Raw genomic sequence first — 19,216 nt, 5'->3', positions numbered from 1 at the left:
AAGGTGCAATAACTGCCCTTGGGATTGTTTGCACTACTTTGTTGTTGTTCCTTTGTCCCAAGAGCACGAGCGAGAACTTCACATTCTTCAGAGCGCAGCTAACATGCCTCGAGTCTTCGTGCCCACTACTCATATAAGCTTGCTGATGATGCTGGTCGCTGTCAATAAAGCATGCAATAGGCAGTAGACATGTACAGTCTCCGTATTTCAGATCTATGCGCATTGTGAACCATTGCCAATCGTACGGACGGTAGTGAAGGGATGTTGCCTGGTAATGAATTCCAGTCTTCAATTGTTGATGGAAGAAAACTGTGTTTAAACGAATCAGTGTGGCCAAAAAAGGTTCAGATATTTAGAGCATGGTGACTCCTCGTACATGAGAGTTTGGAAAAAGTCAAGTAGTTATTTAGAGAGAAGAGATGAGGAGAGTTTATTAACGTGTGGAGGAATTTTAGGCATTCATGTTTGTGACCATCTGCTGGAGGGTTGAGACCAACTAGGGGAAGAGAGTTAGACAGTGAAAATTTCTTGTCATATCTCCTACAAACAAAATGCACTGCCTTCTTTTTTTTTTGCACCGATTCTAGTTTTTTGTTGCCACCGTGTTTGTATGGGTTCCATACCGTGCAGCCATATTCGAGGATGGGGCGAATGAGGGTTTTGTATGTAAGAAGGTTTTTGAAGAGTAAGACGCAGCGTACGATGTAATTAACCTAGTTTTTCAAGGGCCTTGTTACAGGGCAAATCAATGTGTTTTGACCATGACAAATCATGTGTTAGTAGGGTACTTCAATATTTGAATTCGAAGACCCTATTTAAAGTAATATTGTTAAAGGTGTAAGCAAAGAAGGAAGGGGATGAGCATCGTGTAAAGAACATGGAGGCCGTTTTGGAAAAGTTGATATTAATTTGCTATGCTTTGGACCAGTTATAGAAGTCGGCAAAATAATTGTTAAGGACAATATGATCAGTAGGAGATTTAATTGTATGATATAAAACGCAATCATCTGCCAAAAGGCATATTTTAACTGAGGTGTGTAGGGGGAGATAAATAATATAAAGCAGGAATAAAAGCGGACCCAGTACTGAGCTTTGGGGAACCCCTGATGAAACAGGCATCAAGGGTGAGTTAGTAGAACGCTGGCACATACATTGGCATGAACTGCATTCCATCATCATCATCATGGCACGAACATGCATTCCCATCACTAGCCCGTTATTGGTGGTTACAAATTCGTATATTGGCGCTCTCTGAGCACTTCTGGACAGCTAGCGCCATTTAATAAATTAAAGAGGAACTATTTTATTAGCTTTGCTTTTGTTTCTTTTTTCCACCATGCAGGGATTTTTAAAGCACCTTCGTAGTCAAGGTGATGAGCCCTCATAGTTTCATAGATGGCATCAACGTCTTGTGCCCCTGCTCCATGGAAATGGCATATTTTGATGGATTCTGATACACCTGGGCTCAAATTTCCGGGTAATAGTAGCGGAACAGAGTTGGTAGGTGACTTTGATTCATCAGAGTTCAGTGCAAACTGTGAAAATGCGTCAAGCCACCCCGTAATGTTAACAGGCATCCGCCTGCAAGTTTCACTTTCTTCTCGGACCATTTCATTGCTGCCGCACATTGATCTAACGATATCCTCCATGTCCTAAAAGCTAATATTTGCATGGTGTCAATGTCATTTGGGTGGGATCATTTGCCGGCAGCCGCACAGAGAGTTTAGTTTTGTGCAGAATGACAGCAGGCAATGGACCTTGGCATTGCACGCCAGGGTGCCACGCAGCGTTTCATTAGAGCCATCGGTTTCTTCCTGTTCTTCACTGCTGAAATCTTCAGAGAGAGACACGCAACAGCACAAATAAATATGCGTGGATGCATATTTTCAAGAAATCTTCATACAGCGAGAGAGATGGGTTGTGGAGAGAAGCCACACAGGAAAAGATGCACAAGCTTATCAGACTTCTTGTATACATGGTAATCGTGCAAGTTCCACACTTGCATTGTTACTGGAACAAATGGAAGTTTCAGGGCTTCTGCCTACAGGAATGCCAAGAAATTGGTTCCAAGTGTTGCTTGCCTTCTCGAGTGTGTCTGATGCAGAGCAGACGACTGCCGCATCTCATGGCAAGCTGCATCGCATATCTTCCCTGCTTCAGCATATCGATTCATCCATGCTATTTTTTCAACTACATCGGAACCTCTCCGTCGATGAGAGAACGGCCTAATGGAAAAGTCGGTTCGAAATTCAACGTTACATGTGGAACAAAGTGATCAAATGGGGTTACAAATTATGTGTTTTGGTAGATTCAGGAACTAGGTACACTGTTCAGTCCAGCACATAAACGGGAAGACACGAAGCGCCTAGTGTGCGGGGTTTGGCACTCGATATTGTGACACGGCTGTGCGAAAACTGTGTTGATCAGGACTACATCATTTCTTTGGTCAATTTCTACACATCCACATCTTTGTTTGTGCATTTATTGGAGCGCAAGATGCTTCTGGCACAACACGGACAAATCGGTGTGGCCTTTTGAGTGAACTCAGACACCCAGTGGGAAAAGCATGCAAAAAGAGGTGATGTTTGCTGGCTGCGGGAGCAGGATGTTTTATACCTGCAGTGGAAAGACAGGCGGGTTGTGGACATGATGTCAACAGTGCACACAGCAAACAAATTCATGCTTGTAAAGCGAAGAAAGAAAGTAGGCAATAAGTGGACAGAAGTATCCGTGAGGAAGCCGGTGTGAACGAATGAATGCAGTGTGGGAATGCTAGGAATAGATAAATCTGATCAACTCATCGGATCCTACAATGTTCTATGAAGTCTGTGCGCTGGTGGAAGACCTTGTTTTTCCACAGTATAGATATAGCTTTAGAGAAGAGCTTTCTCTTTGACGAGCATAATCACCTTCATCCGAAAGTACCAGAATTGTCAAGAAGTTTATGCTTTGACCAGTTTGCATTCACACTGGAACTAATTGAGCAGCTGCTGGCATTTGATGAGTGACATCTTGCGGACCCCGAAGTTGCTCTTGTTGTTCTCTCTAGAAATGCACATCAGGGTCAACAGCACAAACAACAAAAAATTGTGATACAGAAACTGCAAACTGTTAAAAGGCGAGCAGAAAACAACGGTTTTCTGCAACACATGTGCAGAAAACCTCTGTCTCACTTGATCGATGAACTGCTTTGCAGGGTGGCATGATAGGCACTAGGACTAATGTTTTTCTATGTCTCTGAAGACATTTTGTACATACAGAGCTTATTATTTCAAATTTCTTAGAGCACAGCTCTTAAGTGGCCGTTCCTGCGGTGAGCGTCGGTGAGCGTCGGTGAGTGTCAGTCTTGGCATAACTGAGGGAGCAAGCACAACAGCGAAGGATGAAGGAGCAAATACTGAGTGACAGCTGAAAAAAGATGCGAGCCGTGAACGACTGACACGAGTGAGAGCAGCCTCTGCAGTGACGTGCACGTGGAAAACTGGTTTTATGCGGACCCATTGTGTGGAGCACACGCGCCCGTCTTCCCCCGGTCGTCACGGTCGCGTCGAGAGCCGGCATAGGCATGGGAGAGGTGCACTACGCCCTCTCCCGCCTCTCCCTCGCTTTCGTTGGGTGCCAGATGTGGGGTTCTCATCTGTGCTCTTGGGGCAAAGGAACGACAACACAGGGCAAACAACCACAAGGGCATTTATTGCACTTTTCATAGACTAATGCTAGACTATGGATAGCAGACTATTGTCTGCTATCCATAAAAACATGCCGATGGGCACGCGACAAATCGCAGAAGTCCGACTCATTGCGACCGAATAACGAGTGAATATGTTCGCTGCATACTGGACACCAACGCCTGGTCGTTCGTGCGTACGGTCACGCGAACAATGGCACATCTGAACGAGGCCTCGCGCTGATTGTCCGCGCCGCTTATTATTATGAGCGATGGCAATAAAGCTGGCATAATTTGTAGTCACAGCCTGTGAGTCGGTCTTTGGTGACTTGATGGCAAGTATGGTGCCGTCAATGACTACAGGTTATGAAGCTCGTAATATTTTTAATGCTGATGAGGCTGGTCTCTTTTACAATCTGCAGCCCCCAAAAGAAGCCTTTGCTTTAAGGGCAAATCTCGCCGAGGTGGCCAGAAAAGCAAGCAGCGAGTAACAGTTTTATTTTGCTGCAGTGCCGACTGCTTGGAAAAAATAAAGCTGACTGTGATCGGTGCCTGCATCAGAATCACTACTCCTTCAATTGGTCGGTCATATGCCTTTTACGTACAAGGCTAACAAGAAAGCCTCAATGATGTCAGCAACGTTCCTCGAGTTTTTGACATACAGTCGAAACCACTTATAACAATATTCAAGTGCCAGAAAAATTATATTGTTGTAACCAACAGATGTTATAACCGGGTTGCATGAAAAAAAAAAATCAATATGGCAGATGGTGTAGCAGTTCCAAGAAAACTATAAAATGGTGGGGATGCCAGCTCTCTCCCCCACCACCTTCCTCCATCTGGCTTCTGATTGTCTCAGCTTAACTGTTTAACAGGTAATCGCAAATAGAATCAGGAGCACCTTAGATTTCTGTCAAGCAAAGGACCAGGCAGGATTCCGTAAAGGCTACTCAACCATAGACCATATTCACACTATCAATCAGGTGATAGAGAAATGTGCAGAATATAACGAACCCTTATATATAGCTTTCATTGATTACGAGAAAGCGTTTGATTCTGTGGAAACCTCAGCAGTCATGGAGGCATTACGGAATCAGGGTGTAGACGAGCCGTATGTAAAAATACTGAAAGATATCTATAGCGGCTCCACAGCCACTGTAGTCCTCCATAAAGCAAGCAACAAAATCCCAATGAAGAAAGGCGTCAGGCAGGGAGATACGATTTCTCCAATGCTATTCACAGCATGTTTACAGGAGGTATTCAGAGACCTGGATTGGGAAGAATTGGGGCTAAAAGTTAATGGAGAATACCTTAGTAACTTGCGATTCGCTGATGATATTGCCTTGCTTAGTAACTCAGGGGACCAATTGCAATGCATGCTCACTGACCTGGAGAGGCAAAGCAGAAGAGCTGGTCTAAAAATTAATCTGCAGAAAATTAAAGTAATGTTTAACAGCCTCGGAAGAGAACAGCAATTTACAATAGGCAGCGAGGCACTGGAAGTCGTAAGGAAATACATCTACTTAGGGCAGGTAGTGACAGCGGATCCGGATCATGAGACGGAAATAATCAGAAGAATAAGAATGGGCGGCTGGGGTGCGTTTGGCAGGCATTCTCAGATCATGAACAGCAGGTTGCCATTATCCCTCAAGAGAAAAGTATATAATAGCTGTGTCTTACCAGTACTCGCCTACGGGGCAGAAACCTGGAGGCTTACGAAAAGGGTTCTATTCAAATTGAGGACGACGCAACGAGCCATGGAAAGAAGAATGATAGGTGTAACATTAAGGGATAAGAAAAGAGCAGATTGGGTGAGGGAACAAATGCGAGTTAATGACATCTAAGTTGAAATCAAGAAAAAGAAATGGGCATGGGCAGGACATGTAATGAGGAGGGAAGATAACCGATGGTCATTAAGGGTTACGGACTGGATCCCAAGGGAAGGGAAGCGTAGCAGGGGGCGGCAGAAAGTTAGGTGGGCGGATGAGATTAAGAAGTTTGCAGGGACGGCATGGCCACAATTAGTACATGACCGGGGTTGTTGGAGAAGTATGGGAGAGGCCTTTGTCCTGCAGTGGGCGTAACCAGGCTGATGATGATGATGATGAACTGTTTAACTTTGTTTCCTGCATGCTCCGATCGCATGTTAACAAATTGCGGCTGTCAGCATTCAAGAATGGCACTGCTATAACTGCAAAGAGGGGTCATAGAAGGCAAGTGACATACGAGCTCTGCCTAGGCATCGCCTTGGTAGAGCCAACAGGCACCTTTTAAAATATGCGGGACAGTTGCCGCGGCAGCAACTCGGCTTAAGAAATGCTGGGACGTGATCGCCACAAGCATCTTGCCACGTACTTCCCACTGGCTTGCACGAGAAAACCACTTGTCCGTCATCCTTGCTTGCTTTACACGAAGCTTGCCGACATCCTCCTCTAAAGGATCCAGGTGCTCCACGTAGTGAAGCGCAAGGTCCCTCGCGGAAACAAACCTATGAGGGACTGAATCACCTACTTCTTGCGGGGATAATGTTGAGGCAGCCTGCCCTACAGCATAAGCACTGCCGTCATGGCTGTCATTATCACTATTCGAAGCAAGCACGCTCGTGACGATCACCTCATCGGTTAGAAGCACTTCATTTCCAAATCTATAGCAGTGCACTTTCTTTTCACCGGCAATGTCGTCCATTGCCGATGATCAGCAGATGGATCAGCCATCTTCCGTTTAGGTGGCAAGTTGAATGAGGCTGAGAAACAATGTGGCCAGGAACGACTTCAATGCAACAAAGACAAGCACGAATAAAGAACCAACTCTGAGGGTGTAGCCATAGGGATGGCCCAGTGAGCGATCTGGAAGCAGCGCCAGCAGTGCAGTTGGTGCAGTCCATTTGTGTTTCAAAGGGTGGTGCAGCACAGAGCTATGGGTGCAGCCCATTTGTGTTCGGAGGGGTGGAAGGGCAACGGGAGAAATGCGCATGAGGCTGACGTGCATCTCTCATGGAGAGAAATGTGCAGCGGCAGTTGCAGTGGCGGGCGATTATGCAGCGACTCGCATTTCGCTTTTTCTTTTCAAGGATTTCGCATTCCATTACCTTTCGGCGGCACAAACACCCAGAAACCAGACTTCATTGTTATAACCGATAATACAGCAGGAGAACATTATAGTAAGCAGGTTATTTCGCCATAAAGAACGTACAAAAGTTGGTGCTGCAGCAGCTTTTCACTGTTATAACCGATATTATTATGCGAACGAAGGATTAAAAACTGGAGACTATTTACAAGGTATATTTACAAAGGATTACTGCAGCGCTGGCCAGTTCAGCCGACAGTTCGAGAGCCAGAGAGCATTCGTCGTCTTCGTCGGGGCGCTCGCTTGCATCGTCCACAAGAAACACGCAATATGCATGTATCATTATCCCCAGTTGCAGAAGCACTGCCCCGGTGCGTCTAAATATCGGTGATAACACAGGAGTAATGTGGTTTAAAGCGTGCGACATGCACAACGTCAGTGGAATTTGGGGCAGATGAGGCGCTGGTACTGACTGGGGCGATTTCGTACACAGCTAGAGTCGTGGCATGCAGCACTCGATATGGGCCTGTGTACCGAGACAGGAGATTTTCTGACAGGCCAACGTGATGAGTTGGGGACCACAGGAGTGCCAGAAATCCAGGCGAAAAGTGGACGTCTCTGTTTGGTGGTCGTACAAACGCCGTTGCTTCTCTAGGGAGGTCAGGAGGCGAGTGCGGGCAATTTCGCGTGCTTGGGCTGCCCTGGTGATAGTGTCAAGTGCATACTCAATGGTCTCTGCTGAGGCAGATGGAAGGGATGCGTCCAGTGGCAATGGGGGTTCTCGGCTGAACAGCAGAAAGAACGGGAAATAACCAGCAGTGTCGTGACGATGAATTATATGCAGAAGGGACATAGGCAGGGCAAGGTCCCAATCAGTATGGTCGGACGAGACATACTTTGCAAGCATGTCTGGTAGGGTGCGATTCAGACACTCAGTGAGACCATTAGTCTGTGGATGGTAAGACATTGTCAGCTTGTGCTTGGTGGAACAGGACTGCAGGATCTCGGCGATGACTTGAGAAAGAAATGTCCGACCACGGTCTGTGAGCAGTTGGTGTGGAGCACCATGCTGCAGGATCACATCCTGTAAAAGAAAATTGGTGACATCTCTGGTGCAGCTTGTTGGAAGCGCTCTGGTGATGACGTAACGCGTGACCTAATCTGTCGCCACAGCCACCGTTACTAGATAGGGTCAGTTTTAAAACTCCCCTATGTCCCCATGCATCGGTGGCGTCTCCATTCCTGCGCCTGTCGCCAGGTGGCGGAACCGTCTCATCCGGCTCCAGCTGACTGCCGCAACTGCTGTTCGCAGCCATGCGCAGCGGTTCGTTGGTATCGGGCTACTGACGCGCGCTTACCTTTTAGAGTCACAGAATTAAGCATTTTATTTCGCAGGCTGCAAGTCCTGGTTGTGCCGCTTGCCATAAATAGCATATTTATAATTCTGCATGCCATTGCAGCCTGGAAGACAAAAAAATAGGCAGAGATCCTTCCATACGCATAGCACGCGCCGCCCGATGCAGCTATACACTCATCATTTGTGCCTTGTTGAAGAAATATGTGGCTGGAATGCATTCATTGTTACTCAATGTCATGCTAGAAAAACACACGATGCTTTTTTTCGTATTCAAATTTTATTGATCTCAACTATCTTCCATTTAAGCGAGAATGCCTCTAAAGCAACTTTGTCTTCTTCCTTGCTGCCTTTACTTGCACACTCAGAAACTTTGCATAAAAATGCATGCGTGTAACTAGATAAAATTTTATAATTCGGGCGCAAAGCTCTTCTGAGTGCGTGGAGCAGCCTACTGTCGGAGTTGGAGGTTGTAGGGAGGAACTAGGCGTACAGGATTTATTTACATATTTTTACATTAAAACAAGATATACATTCGACAGTCTAGCATGACTCCCAAATGGAGCACGCATGACGAAACATACAGCATACGAGCACAAAGCTCCAAACACTCCGTCCTCCCTAGATCCCTAGGTGAGGGAAAATGGCAGTTCACCGCCAATTCGTAGCATCCAACGTCATCGAAGTTGACCTGCCTTTTTGGTGGAGGAGGGCTCACACACACATGGCTTCACTGCCCCCATCGAGGTGAGACGGTCTTTGCAGAACTGTGTCTTGCCCAAAGGAGGTGCCTTTTATTCCCTGAGCTGACCCCCGCAGCATGGCCGCCGTGGTTCTCCATTGTCTTGCGTCTTGAAAGACGCATGGGAGGGTGCCGCCAAATACATTCCCTCATTAACTCCCCCGCTCCCGAAAGACCAGGTCGGCGGTGGCGAGTTCAGTAACAAAGCCTGGTTCGTCGACCTCAAGTCGGCATTCCTGCGACGGAGAGTCGCTGACACGGCATATTGTCCTCCTTACACAGCAGACATTGTGACGCCAAGAGGCTGGAGAAGGACGGTCGGTTCCTAGAAAACGCCAACCCTGCTGCTGCAGCTGGCTGAGAAACTTTGCATGTCGGCACCTCGGCAGGCCATTCCTAACAGCGCACGGACAAGAGGTTTTTTCGAAAGTTCCTGCACCATACTCCAAAACAAGTCGCCAAACACTTTGTTGTCCTGTGTTTTCATTTCAATGACAGATTGAATGGCATTAAGCATATGTAAAAGGGCGCCAGATGGGTGCTTTAAAGCGCCAGGTACGAAAGACCTCATCTCTGTGAGGACAGCTGCTGGTGGGACGACTGGCAGCACTGATGGTTTCGAGGCAGTTCTCCCAGCTGGAAAACCTGCTGGCTTTCTTTACAACATAGCCTCCAAGATAGTAAAGAACCGCTTCAAATGGAGTGGCACGATTGTAGTCATGCTGGCTAGGATCCAACATTGAGGTCTCCTTGAAGTGAATTTTGTCAAGCATCTGTCCGAGTTTTTCCTCTCTGGCTTGTTTTCTTGAAAGAGCAGCTAGCTTCTTGCCGCTGAGCCTCTCTTCAACTCTCACCAACACCAGATCTGCATCACCAGAGCAGTTTCCTTTTGTTGCTATTTTTAAAGGAGTGTAGAGGCAAAGCAGCCTGAATATCTGGCTGAAGTGCGTAACCGTTGGGTGGTCCTCGTCTCTGCCAAAGCTCCGTACCACACCAAGAAAGCGCTATGGGTAAAAAGATAAAAAAAATGTTTACGTGTGCGGCGAAGGAAGTGACCTATAAGAATAAAAGCAACATATATGGATACTTACTTCCAAGGGATCCTGATTAAGGTTTGCAGTCAGGACGTATAGGACATCTTGTCATGCAGCAGGGAAATTATATCCAGAACAGACATGAGGGTCACGTGGAGAGACTCTGTTGTCATCCGAGAGGCAAAAAGCCTTGTGTTTTGCTGGAGGCCTTTTTTTTTTTTTCGTTTGCATTCAGCAATTCAAGGAAATCTTGAATGACCTACAACACCGCACAAAAGAGTTGCACACAATTGTGTAATATTCTTGCTGCCTTCAGTAAACAGCAATTGCTTGAATACACAAAAAAAGTTCATTTTACCTTGATCTGGCAAGAGTTCTTTATTCCCTCAACTGGAAATTTGGCATTCAGCACATCGAAGAGATCATTCATGCGCAAGGTGAATCTTTCTGTGGCCTCTGTGTTTTCAAAGCCTGGTGTACGTTGCTCCCTATAAAACTTTAATCCTATTCCAACACTTCTGCTGAACAGCTGAAAAAAAATATGCATGTTAAATACAGAAAGAAATGCAAAGAAGATGCACGTTCAAACTTGATTAACAGTTGCAAATGCTTAAAATATGCAAAGACAGCCAGAATGAACAAAAAGCACTGGAGCTTACGAATGCGCCTGCATTGCCAGCCGGACGTTCATTTATTCCAGCTTTCCAGGGTTCACATGTGAAGCTGTAAGTTTTGGGACGACTTTTAGGTGTGCTTTCTTCTCTGTGTCGAAGAGATGCTGAAAATCCTTGAAATTAATGCAGTCAGAGCCAGCCTGCAATAAAGAACGAGGTAACAGTTATATCATATTGAATCGGAAAGAAATTAAGATGCTTATTACCTTTGCATATGTGTGAGTGAAAAGATGATTTCGCACACATTTTATGATATGTGGTACATCACACATGAAGTGCAGGAAGCATCCATCTTCAAGTGAAGGATGTGGAACGTTGTTTGCTTGTTCACAGAGCTTCCCTGATATTCCTACATGTGTCCACATAGAATGATTGTTCCCCACACCATCACTGATCACAGCCAGAACCAATGCCCCACGACACTCGAGTTCAAGCACAGCTTCCAGAACGAGCTTGGCAAGCACGCTCCCAGGCGCAGTGCCCTTTGTGGCAAAATTTGCGATTGGCTGTACCCACTTTTGACACATCGGCACAAACATAATCACAAGAGCGTGGTCAGCTGGTACTATGTTCTCTTGGCCTGTTGAACTGCCGAAGTCCACAAATCCATCAAACTTGTAGGTGGATTTGTTGAAATCTAGTGATGGTCTCAGCTTAATTTCATCAGTTAAGAGTGTGCCATATTTTTCAACAGTAGGCTACCCTTTAAAGAATGTTTGTACTGTTTCCAGGGCTATTTGATTGTAGCCATACCCACATGGCACACCTGAAATAATCTGGTTTAAGCGGCTACTCATTGGAAGTGCAAGTAGCTTCATGCTGCGCAACAAATTGTATGCCTTAGGACTGGCAATGCGTAGCAAAAGGCAGTTCATGATCCACGCTCGTGTGCATCTTATCCCCTGCGGTCGTTTTGCTTCAACTTGCCTTAAAGAATTTTCAAAGGCCACTTGCTGCAGTGCAGGTAACGAGTTCAATGCTTTCGTTATCGCCTCTGAACACTCATTCTTCACCTGCTCCTTTAAGGTATTTATGTTCTTCACAAAGGAAGCTCTGGCCGCTGCTGCTCTCAGGGCTTTCTTATGAAGGTTCTTTATTTTCTTCCTGAACGCCAGGCGCTCTTTCTTCTGGAATGTTTCCTTAACTTTCCTCTTCTTTTGCATGTGGCATCTAGCACATATTGGCTGCACTGAAAGAGTCACGCTTTTGTGAAACACTCGCAACGACAGTACAGCCCTGGCAGACGCGCAGCTTGTTTACTGAATTCACCAGGGAGAATATGTCATTGACGTTGCGAATGCGCACGTTTTTAAACGCCTTCGCAGCGCACCTGTAAGCACTTGCCGTGGCCACATTATCTTCACCCAGAGCAACACACTTCTCAATCCACAGTAGCCTGTCTTCGGATTTGAGTGTGTAGAATGCGATGAATTTGTCGCCTCCGTCTTCAACGATCATTTTTTTCCACGACCCCGGAATTTGAACACGTTCCATGTCGTATAGGCTGCATTGTGTATCTTCAAAGCTTGAAAAACTGGCGTCCTGATCACCGCTGCACTGCAAGTCGCTGCACTGTTCAATTCTTCTGCTTGTGCTGCATCATACTTAGCACTTGTTAGCTGTAGGCTTTGTCATGTATGCAGGAAGATTAGGAAAAACTTTCGGAATAGCCTCCGTAACGAGGGTCCACTTACCACAAGGCATTTCCACTGTTTTCCCATCAATTACGTGCACGTCATTCTTGAGGACATCCTGGTTGTGGAAGTGGAGGTCGCATACTTTCGACTTTGCTGATAACTCCCTGGCAGCATGTGGGATGGCTCAATTCCATGCTTGCGCGGAAGGCGTCGTCGCTGGGTGCAGAAAAGTAATGTGGTGACCAGCTGCTTGTATCGTTCCGGTAGCCGCTCGTGCAGCCCGGCACGCAACACGTGGGCATAGTGACCGCTTGCTAATCGCAAACATCAAGCGACCAAGACCTGCCCACACGCATTCACCGCAGAAGTCGGAAAGGCCAGGACGATTCGCAACGTGCAGTTCCGTTGCAGTCGCGCCTGTCACGCCGGCGTGGCAGGTGGAGCCTGATTCGACGGCAGTGCCACTAAAGCGCTGGTGATGGAACCGGTGGTGGTTCCGAGCCACAGAGCGGAACACCTTGTTGAAGGCACCCGGCAGGGGGCTTCGATAGTGTTTTTCAGTGCTGTCATTTTTCACACGCCGCAACATACTTCCGGAGGGTGCGGGCAAGGCCTGGCCAAAAGAAGCGACAGCGACTCAGGTCGTAGGTGTGGGAGATGCCAAGGTGACCTGCCGTTGGTAAATAGTGAAGTTCTTGGAGAACAGCTGACCGGAGGTGTTTAGGAATGACGAGGAGTAGGGCAGGATCGTCGGGATGTACTTGTGGCTGTATAATACACCATCCCGAAGAACAAACAGGTGAAGGGACGAATCAGAAGGCGAAGATTTCAAGCCATCAATGATGGCATGCAAAATGGCATCACGGTGTTGCACGTCGGCAACATGTAGCCGCTGAGAGATGGAGAAAACGCAAGCGTCGGCATCGGTATCAGGGTCAGCGGGTGGTTCGTCCACTGGATAGCGTGATAAACAGTCTGCGTCTTGATGTAATCGGCCCGACTTGTACACTACTGCATAGGACTATTCTTGCAGCCACAGAGCCCAGTGACCAAGCCGGCTGGTAGGATGCTTGAGTGAGGAAAGCCAGCAGAGCGTGTGGCTGGTACGATGCTTGAGTGAGGAAAGCCAGCAGAGCGTGTAGTGGTCCGTGATTACAGAGAAGTGCATGCCGGATAACTACGGGCGGAATTTGGAAATTGCCGAGACGAGAACCAGGCATTCACAATCTGTAATCGAATAGTTGCGCTCTGCTGCTGTGAGGAGGCGGCTAGTGTAGGTGGTAACGCTATCTTGACCCTGTTGGCGCTGGGCTAAGACGGCTCCAGTAGCGTGACCACTGGCATTGGTATGCACCTCTGTAGTAGAGCACAGGTCAAAATGGGCCAGTATAGGTGGCGTGGGGAGAATGTAGCTGAGGTTGGCAAATGTGGCAGTTTGAGCGGGGCCCCACGTTAACGGCACGTCCTTCAAAAGATCGGTAAGTGTTTGGGCAATCGCTGCGAAGTTTTTAACGAAGCGTCAGAAGTAGGACCAGAGTCCTACAAAACTTCGGACGTCTTTGACAGACCGAGGTACAGGAAACGACATGACAGCATGAATATTCTTTGGGTCTGGTTGAATACCGGCCGGGTTGAATACTGGTTGAATACATGACCGGGGTAGTTGGAGAAGTATGGGAGAGGCCTTTGCCCTGCAGTGGGCGGAACTAGGCTGCTGCTGCTGCTGCTGATGATGATGATGACGATGATGAATACCGGAAGCGTCGACGAGGTGGCCTAGCACTGTAATCTGCCGATGACCGAAGTGACACTTTGATAATTTTAGTTGGAGCCCAGCCTTGCGGAAGACTTGAAGAACAGCTGATAAACGCTCAAGTTGTGTCTCAAATCTAGGCGAAAATACAACGTCGTCTAGGTAGCAGAGGCGTGTTGACCATTTGAACCCTTGGAGCAAAGAGTTCATCATACATTCGAACATTGCTGGGGCGTTGCATAGACCGAATGGCATGACTTTGAATTGGTATAGACCGTCAGCGGTGCCGACCTGTGCTGTTACTCACCTTGCCATGTGCCTCCTACCTCTGACATATCCGTCAATGACAGTTGTCCTGCTCGCTTGCCCTCACCTCAGCGCCATTGGGCCCTGTCGCCCCAGCCACGCTGCTATTCGTCGCCGACCAATTATGGACCCTCCTGGACAGAAAACTAGACCATGCAGCAATATATTGTTAAAATCAGTTTCCTAAGTGGGTTTGACTGTACTTGGACCGCAAGTACAGTCGACCAGGCATCTATGCAAGTCATCTATGCAAGACCGGGCATCTATACGCAAGTATGACCAGGCACCTCACGTGACATGCCCGATGACACTGACAGCAGTTGTGATTCCCGTGTGCTGCCTGCGAAAGAAAGGCTTCCCCCCGAACTTGTGGCCACTTGCTCAAACTTGTGGCCACATTTGCCGCGCATGCAAACTTCATGGGACATCAGAATTCCTGCAGGGTGAATTCGGGATCTCTCAGAGTGCTTTCTTTTGCTTAGGTCTTGTCTTCGCCAGCTTAGTATGAGCTATTCTCCAAACTGATAAGCCATAAATACATAAGAATGAAAGAGTGAAAAAACTGGCATTTATCAAGTGCAGGTAACACATTTTATTTATTTAATGATAAGCCCTACCAAGCCTGCACTGTGCTGTGACCAGAGCAGGGGCCATATTTTATGATGGCACATTTCACTTTGTGTCCTTTTGCTCCAATTTATTGGCTTGGTTGCTGGTGAATTGCCGTTGTCAACAGTATCGGTCAATCAATGTGATGACTAAAAAAAAAGCAAAGTGAGATTATTTGTATTTTGCAAAAACAGTCTCTGGTTATATTTTTGGAAGAAATTTAAAATGTAGTATTTTATGCAGTAATGATCTTCTTTAATTAACTACTCATTACGGTGCCTCCCTGGTTATGGCGTTCAGCTGCTGACCATGAGGTTTGATTACTGGCTGAGGTGGCTGCATACAGTTGAAACATGCTCATGTGCTGTGCTTTGGGTGCATGTTAAAGAACACCAGTCAGTCAAGATTAATCCGTAGCAGCCATCTATGTCATCATTTATAACCTGCAAATTGATTTGGAGCATTAAACCTCATAAGTTCATTTTTTCACGTGCATGCAGCTAATTGCCAAAAGTGCTGTATATTTTATGGTTTCTGCTCGTGAAGATCTAGCTGGTTGTAGCAATTTTTCCATTTTCTTTTATCCTAGTTACAGTTTGCATACTTCGCCACTTGTCTCTTTGCGATTGAACTCTTACATCCTATGTTTTAATCATCTGGCATTGACTGTTTGATTGCTTAGGTTGAATGAAGGCTTCACCGTATTCTTGGAACGAAAGATCATTGGCCGCCTGTTTGGAAATGAGATGAGAGAGTTTCAAGCTTTGGACGGCATTGAAGATCTACGCTACACTGTAAGCAACTGCATATTGCATAATATTAATTTTGCTATCCCAAAGATTGTACCTTAATTATGTGACTGTCAGCACTCTAAAGAATTAGATCAAGGTGCTAATTGGACCTAGTTAGTTAGACATTTTGAGGAAGGCAGCTCTGAAAAATAGGATGAAGAAAGGGCACAATCAAGATGACTGCTCATGTTGTCTGTGTCTTTTCCTGGGGACATTGTGCAGCACTGCCTTCCTTGAGCTACAGAGGAAATTTTTTCCTACAACTCGCACCTACAACATGGGTTTTAATGTTCGAGGAGGGACATGCACTGCGTGACTTTAAATATTAAAGCAAAATTTCTCTATGCCTAACTGTGTATGGCCCAATGTGTTTATGTGCACACACTGTTAGACGTTAATAAAGGAATTCTGGGTATATTGAATAATTGACTACACTGGAACGTCATTATTAAAATAACTACACTGAACAGCATTAGCTAAAATTACTTCATTGTATCAATTGTTGCCATCTACTGCACTATATGCCCAATTGTGTGCACAACTTTAAACATGCAAAGAAGGCTACAGCTACGCAGCCGCGCATTCAATGAAACTTTAATGAAGCATCAACAGAATCTCCGGCGCCTCCAGCACTAAACTTTTTCACACCTGATGTGACAGCCTTCACGATAGCCTCCGGTTCCGATTCCAGTGTGATGGTTTTTTGCTTTTGCTTTCCACTTAGCTTGTGGGAGGAAACGTGGTCAAAGGGAACATCTAGCACACTGCGATGCAAAAGTCCGCCGTGTTCAAGCAGCACGTGGCATACAAAGCTGTAGGCCGACTGTGCAGCTCAGGTGAATTGCTCGAGCTACTTCCGTGACTTCCGGATATAGTTTCACTTTTGCGAGATTTTGTGAAGCCGTTAAAGTATACAGTTGACAGAGCTTACACTGCTGGGCATAAACGCAGACACGTTGGGCATGTGAAAGTGAAACTATCTGATCCACCAATCTCTTGTGGCCCTACAGGATCTCCAGCTCCGCTGTGTGACAGTGCCGGCTTGGCTTGGCCGGCTCATGGCCTTCGAGGTTACCCCGATGCAATCTTGCAGGTCATGCCTAGTTGTGCCAGCCGGCACGGTGCACCGCAGAGAGAGAGAGAAACGAAGTCACTGGTTTATCGCATTCCACACGCAAGCAGCATCGTCGATATGTAACGCAGCACAGCTAGGCTAGCAAGGCGTAGCGTCTGAGATTGCGATCTTGGAGGGCACACCTGCGTGCCTTGCTTCACCAGCTGCATGCCGGGATGAGAGAAAGATGCGATAAGAAAGAAGATAAGACCAGTGTTGCTCAACGGTGTATCTGATGCAGGAAGTGCCACTCGGAACAAGTGCCAATCTCAGTGGGAAGCAATATGCTCGTGGCACGATGGTCGGTATTTTTATGGCACAGCTCTTAAGTGCTTGTGCCTGCTGCGAGCATTGGCTTTGACATTGTCCCTCATAACCGAGCGTACAAGCACAGCGAAGGATGAAAGCGAATGCGGAGCGCAGCAGGAGATGAAAGACAGCAATAGGAAAGAGAGCGTGAGGAGGAAAGTGCAAGAGGGGGGTGCAGCAGGACCATGAGGCGGAAAGTGGAGGAGAGTATGGCGAAAGTGCAAGGAAAAGATTGTAGCGCCACACAAGACGGCCTTTGCGGTGACGACCACTACGAGATGTCGCCAGAGTAGTGCGCCGCCGTCTGTTCACCAACGGCATATTGCGAGTGCGTTTAATGATAATGGAAACAAAGCGTTGCACGAGCAGAGGTTTGCCTGCGACAGCTGCTGTGAATCGCACCCACGTGTCACCCACGCACTACCTCTTGCGATCTCCCTATTAACGAAGCAGTCGTGCCACACTTTGCTCCACTTGCAACGTGCCGCACGAGACAGATTGTTCGTGTCGGCCAATATATCGCGAAATGAAAACACATATACAGCTGTGCTCAAATTTTGCATTAGGGAGTACCATAAAAACCCACATATAATGCGAACCCGCATATACAGTGCAGTCCACTTATAACGGTATCGAGAAAGACGAAAAATATGATCGTTATAACTGATAATCTCTATATCTGGACTGCAGTTATAAAAAAATTTAAATAAAAAACGCAGAACATACCTTTGCAGCTCTGAACTCGAATTCGCTACTTGCTCTAAAGAATAGATGATGTAGAAAGTAGGCTGTGAAAAACAAACTTTATTTTTAGCCCGAATGACCGTGTGAAGGGTTAGGCGCGCCGAAATAGTCAGAAATCTGCACTTGCTTTTGCGGCAGCTTCAGCTTCAGAACCGCGGTGTGCATGGATTCCAGCTGCTGCGCGAACACTGGCGGCAATCCTTCAGCATGCATAAAATCAATTAAGGAGCCGATCGACGACAGTGCACTTTACGTGGACATCGAGGTCGGGGTCAAGGAGCCGCTGTCAATCTCGTTGTCACTGACGCTCCTGCCGTCGCCACCGTTGCACAACTTTGCCGTCTGTCAAGACAGCACATCTTCGGTGATCGCCTCGTTGGTGACCTCATCGCAGAACGAGGCAGCACTGTCTGCAGTCACAAACTCCTCCATCGACGCACCACCTGTGTCACCAGTAGGAACGAGCTCCCAGAGCTCGGTTATGTCAGCGGCTTCCGCCGTGTTGGTCTCAGTGGGTTGGGACAGTTCGTCCTGACGCACAAAGCCCGCCTTTTTGAAGCTATTGTATATGGTTGACTGCTTTACTTCATACCACGCACCATAAACGAAGCGCATGGCTTTGAAAAGACTGATCTTCAGGTCGTGGGGGGGGGGAAGCGGGCCGTCTGCATGATCCGACGTGCCAGGAGCTGCGTGGTCAATGGCTAAAATTAGCCACTCCAGCATGCACCGCCGATACAAGACTTTAAAGTTGGCGATCACGCCGGCGTCCAACGGCTGTGGGACTGCCGTAGTATTCGGAGGCAGAAACATCAATTCGACATATGTTAGCTTCGACTGGATGCTGTGTGCGCTACAGTTGTCAAGTAGCAACACTACTTTTCTTTCTTGGCCTTCAATTATACTGTTGAACTCGAGCAGTCATACTTCGAACAGGTCGCAGGTCATCCACGCCTTCTTATTGCTGCGATAACTGACCGGGATGTGCTGATTCTTAAAGCACATTGGCTCTGTAGCCAATTTGCAGTGATCGAACGATCAAGAAAGGCTTGAGACGATGGCTCCCATCCATGCTAACGCACAGCAACACAGTCACCCTGAGTTTCGAGCGCTTCCCGCCGGGGCATTGATCTCCTTTAAGAGTGTGAGTCTTCGACGGCAGCATTAGAAAAAACAGAGCAGTTTTGTCGCAGTTATATATGTCCTTCTCCGCGTAGCGCTCCAGCATGCCGGGCAGCTTTGTCTGCAGCCACTGCTGCTTTGCCTGTGTGTCCAAAGACGCTGCTTCCCCTACCACGTTTTTGTAAATGATTCCATGCCGCTCTTTATTATTTATTAATTAATTTATTTATTTATTATTTATTTACATATACTGCCATCTTGCATAGTGTTGTGCCATTACCACCAGCCCGGATT

The 19,216-nt window shown here is 47.0% G+C and overlaps 1 protein-coding gene and 1 long non-coding RNA gene across 10 annotated transcripts in view; one reads left to right on the top strand and one right to left on the bottom strand.

Annotated features, from left to right (window-relative positions):
* LOC139060734 (leukotriene A-4 hydrolase) overlaps positions 1 to 19,216 on the top strand; it is a 154,425-nt gene that overhangs the window by 47,558 nt on the left and 87,651 nt on the right. For 7 of the 9 annotated variants that reach the window (XR_011514990.1, XM_070539776.1, XM_070539780.1 and 4 more), the window contains one exon: positions 15,525 to 15,636. The exons of the other annotated variants lie outside the window; for them this stretch is intronic. Coding sequence is in view for 6 of the 7 variants with exons in the window: in XM_070539776.1 (XP_070395877.1) it covers positions 15,525 to 15,636 (112 nt within the window). In the remaining variant the exon portion in view is untranslated. The remainder of the gene's footprint in view (positions 1 to 15,524; positions 15,637 to 19,216) is intronic. 9 annotated transcript variants of the gene reach the window in all.
* On the bottom strand, positions 9,931 to 10,662 carry LOC139060735 (uncharacterized). The gene is made up of 3 exons (XR_011514991.1): positions 10,523 to 10,662; positions 10,222 to 10,392; positions 9,931 to 10,122 (listed from the first exon to the last, which is right to left on the bottom strand). It is a non-coding gene; the product is annotated as an uncharacterized lncRNA (long non-coding RNA).

The sequence above is a fragment of the Dermacentor albipictus genome, chromosome 6 (assembly GCF_038994185.2).
Source record: "Dermacentor albipictus isolate Rhodes 1998 colony chromosome 6, USDA_Dalb.pri_finalv2, whole genome shotgun sequence".
NCBI classification, from domain to species: Eukaryota; Metazoa; Arthropoda; class Arachnida; order Ixodida; family Ixodidae; genus Dermacentor; species Dermacentor albipictus.
Note: the sequence above shows the minus strand (reverse complement) of the source record. Positions and strands in the feature narration are given on the sequence as shown.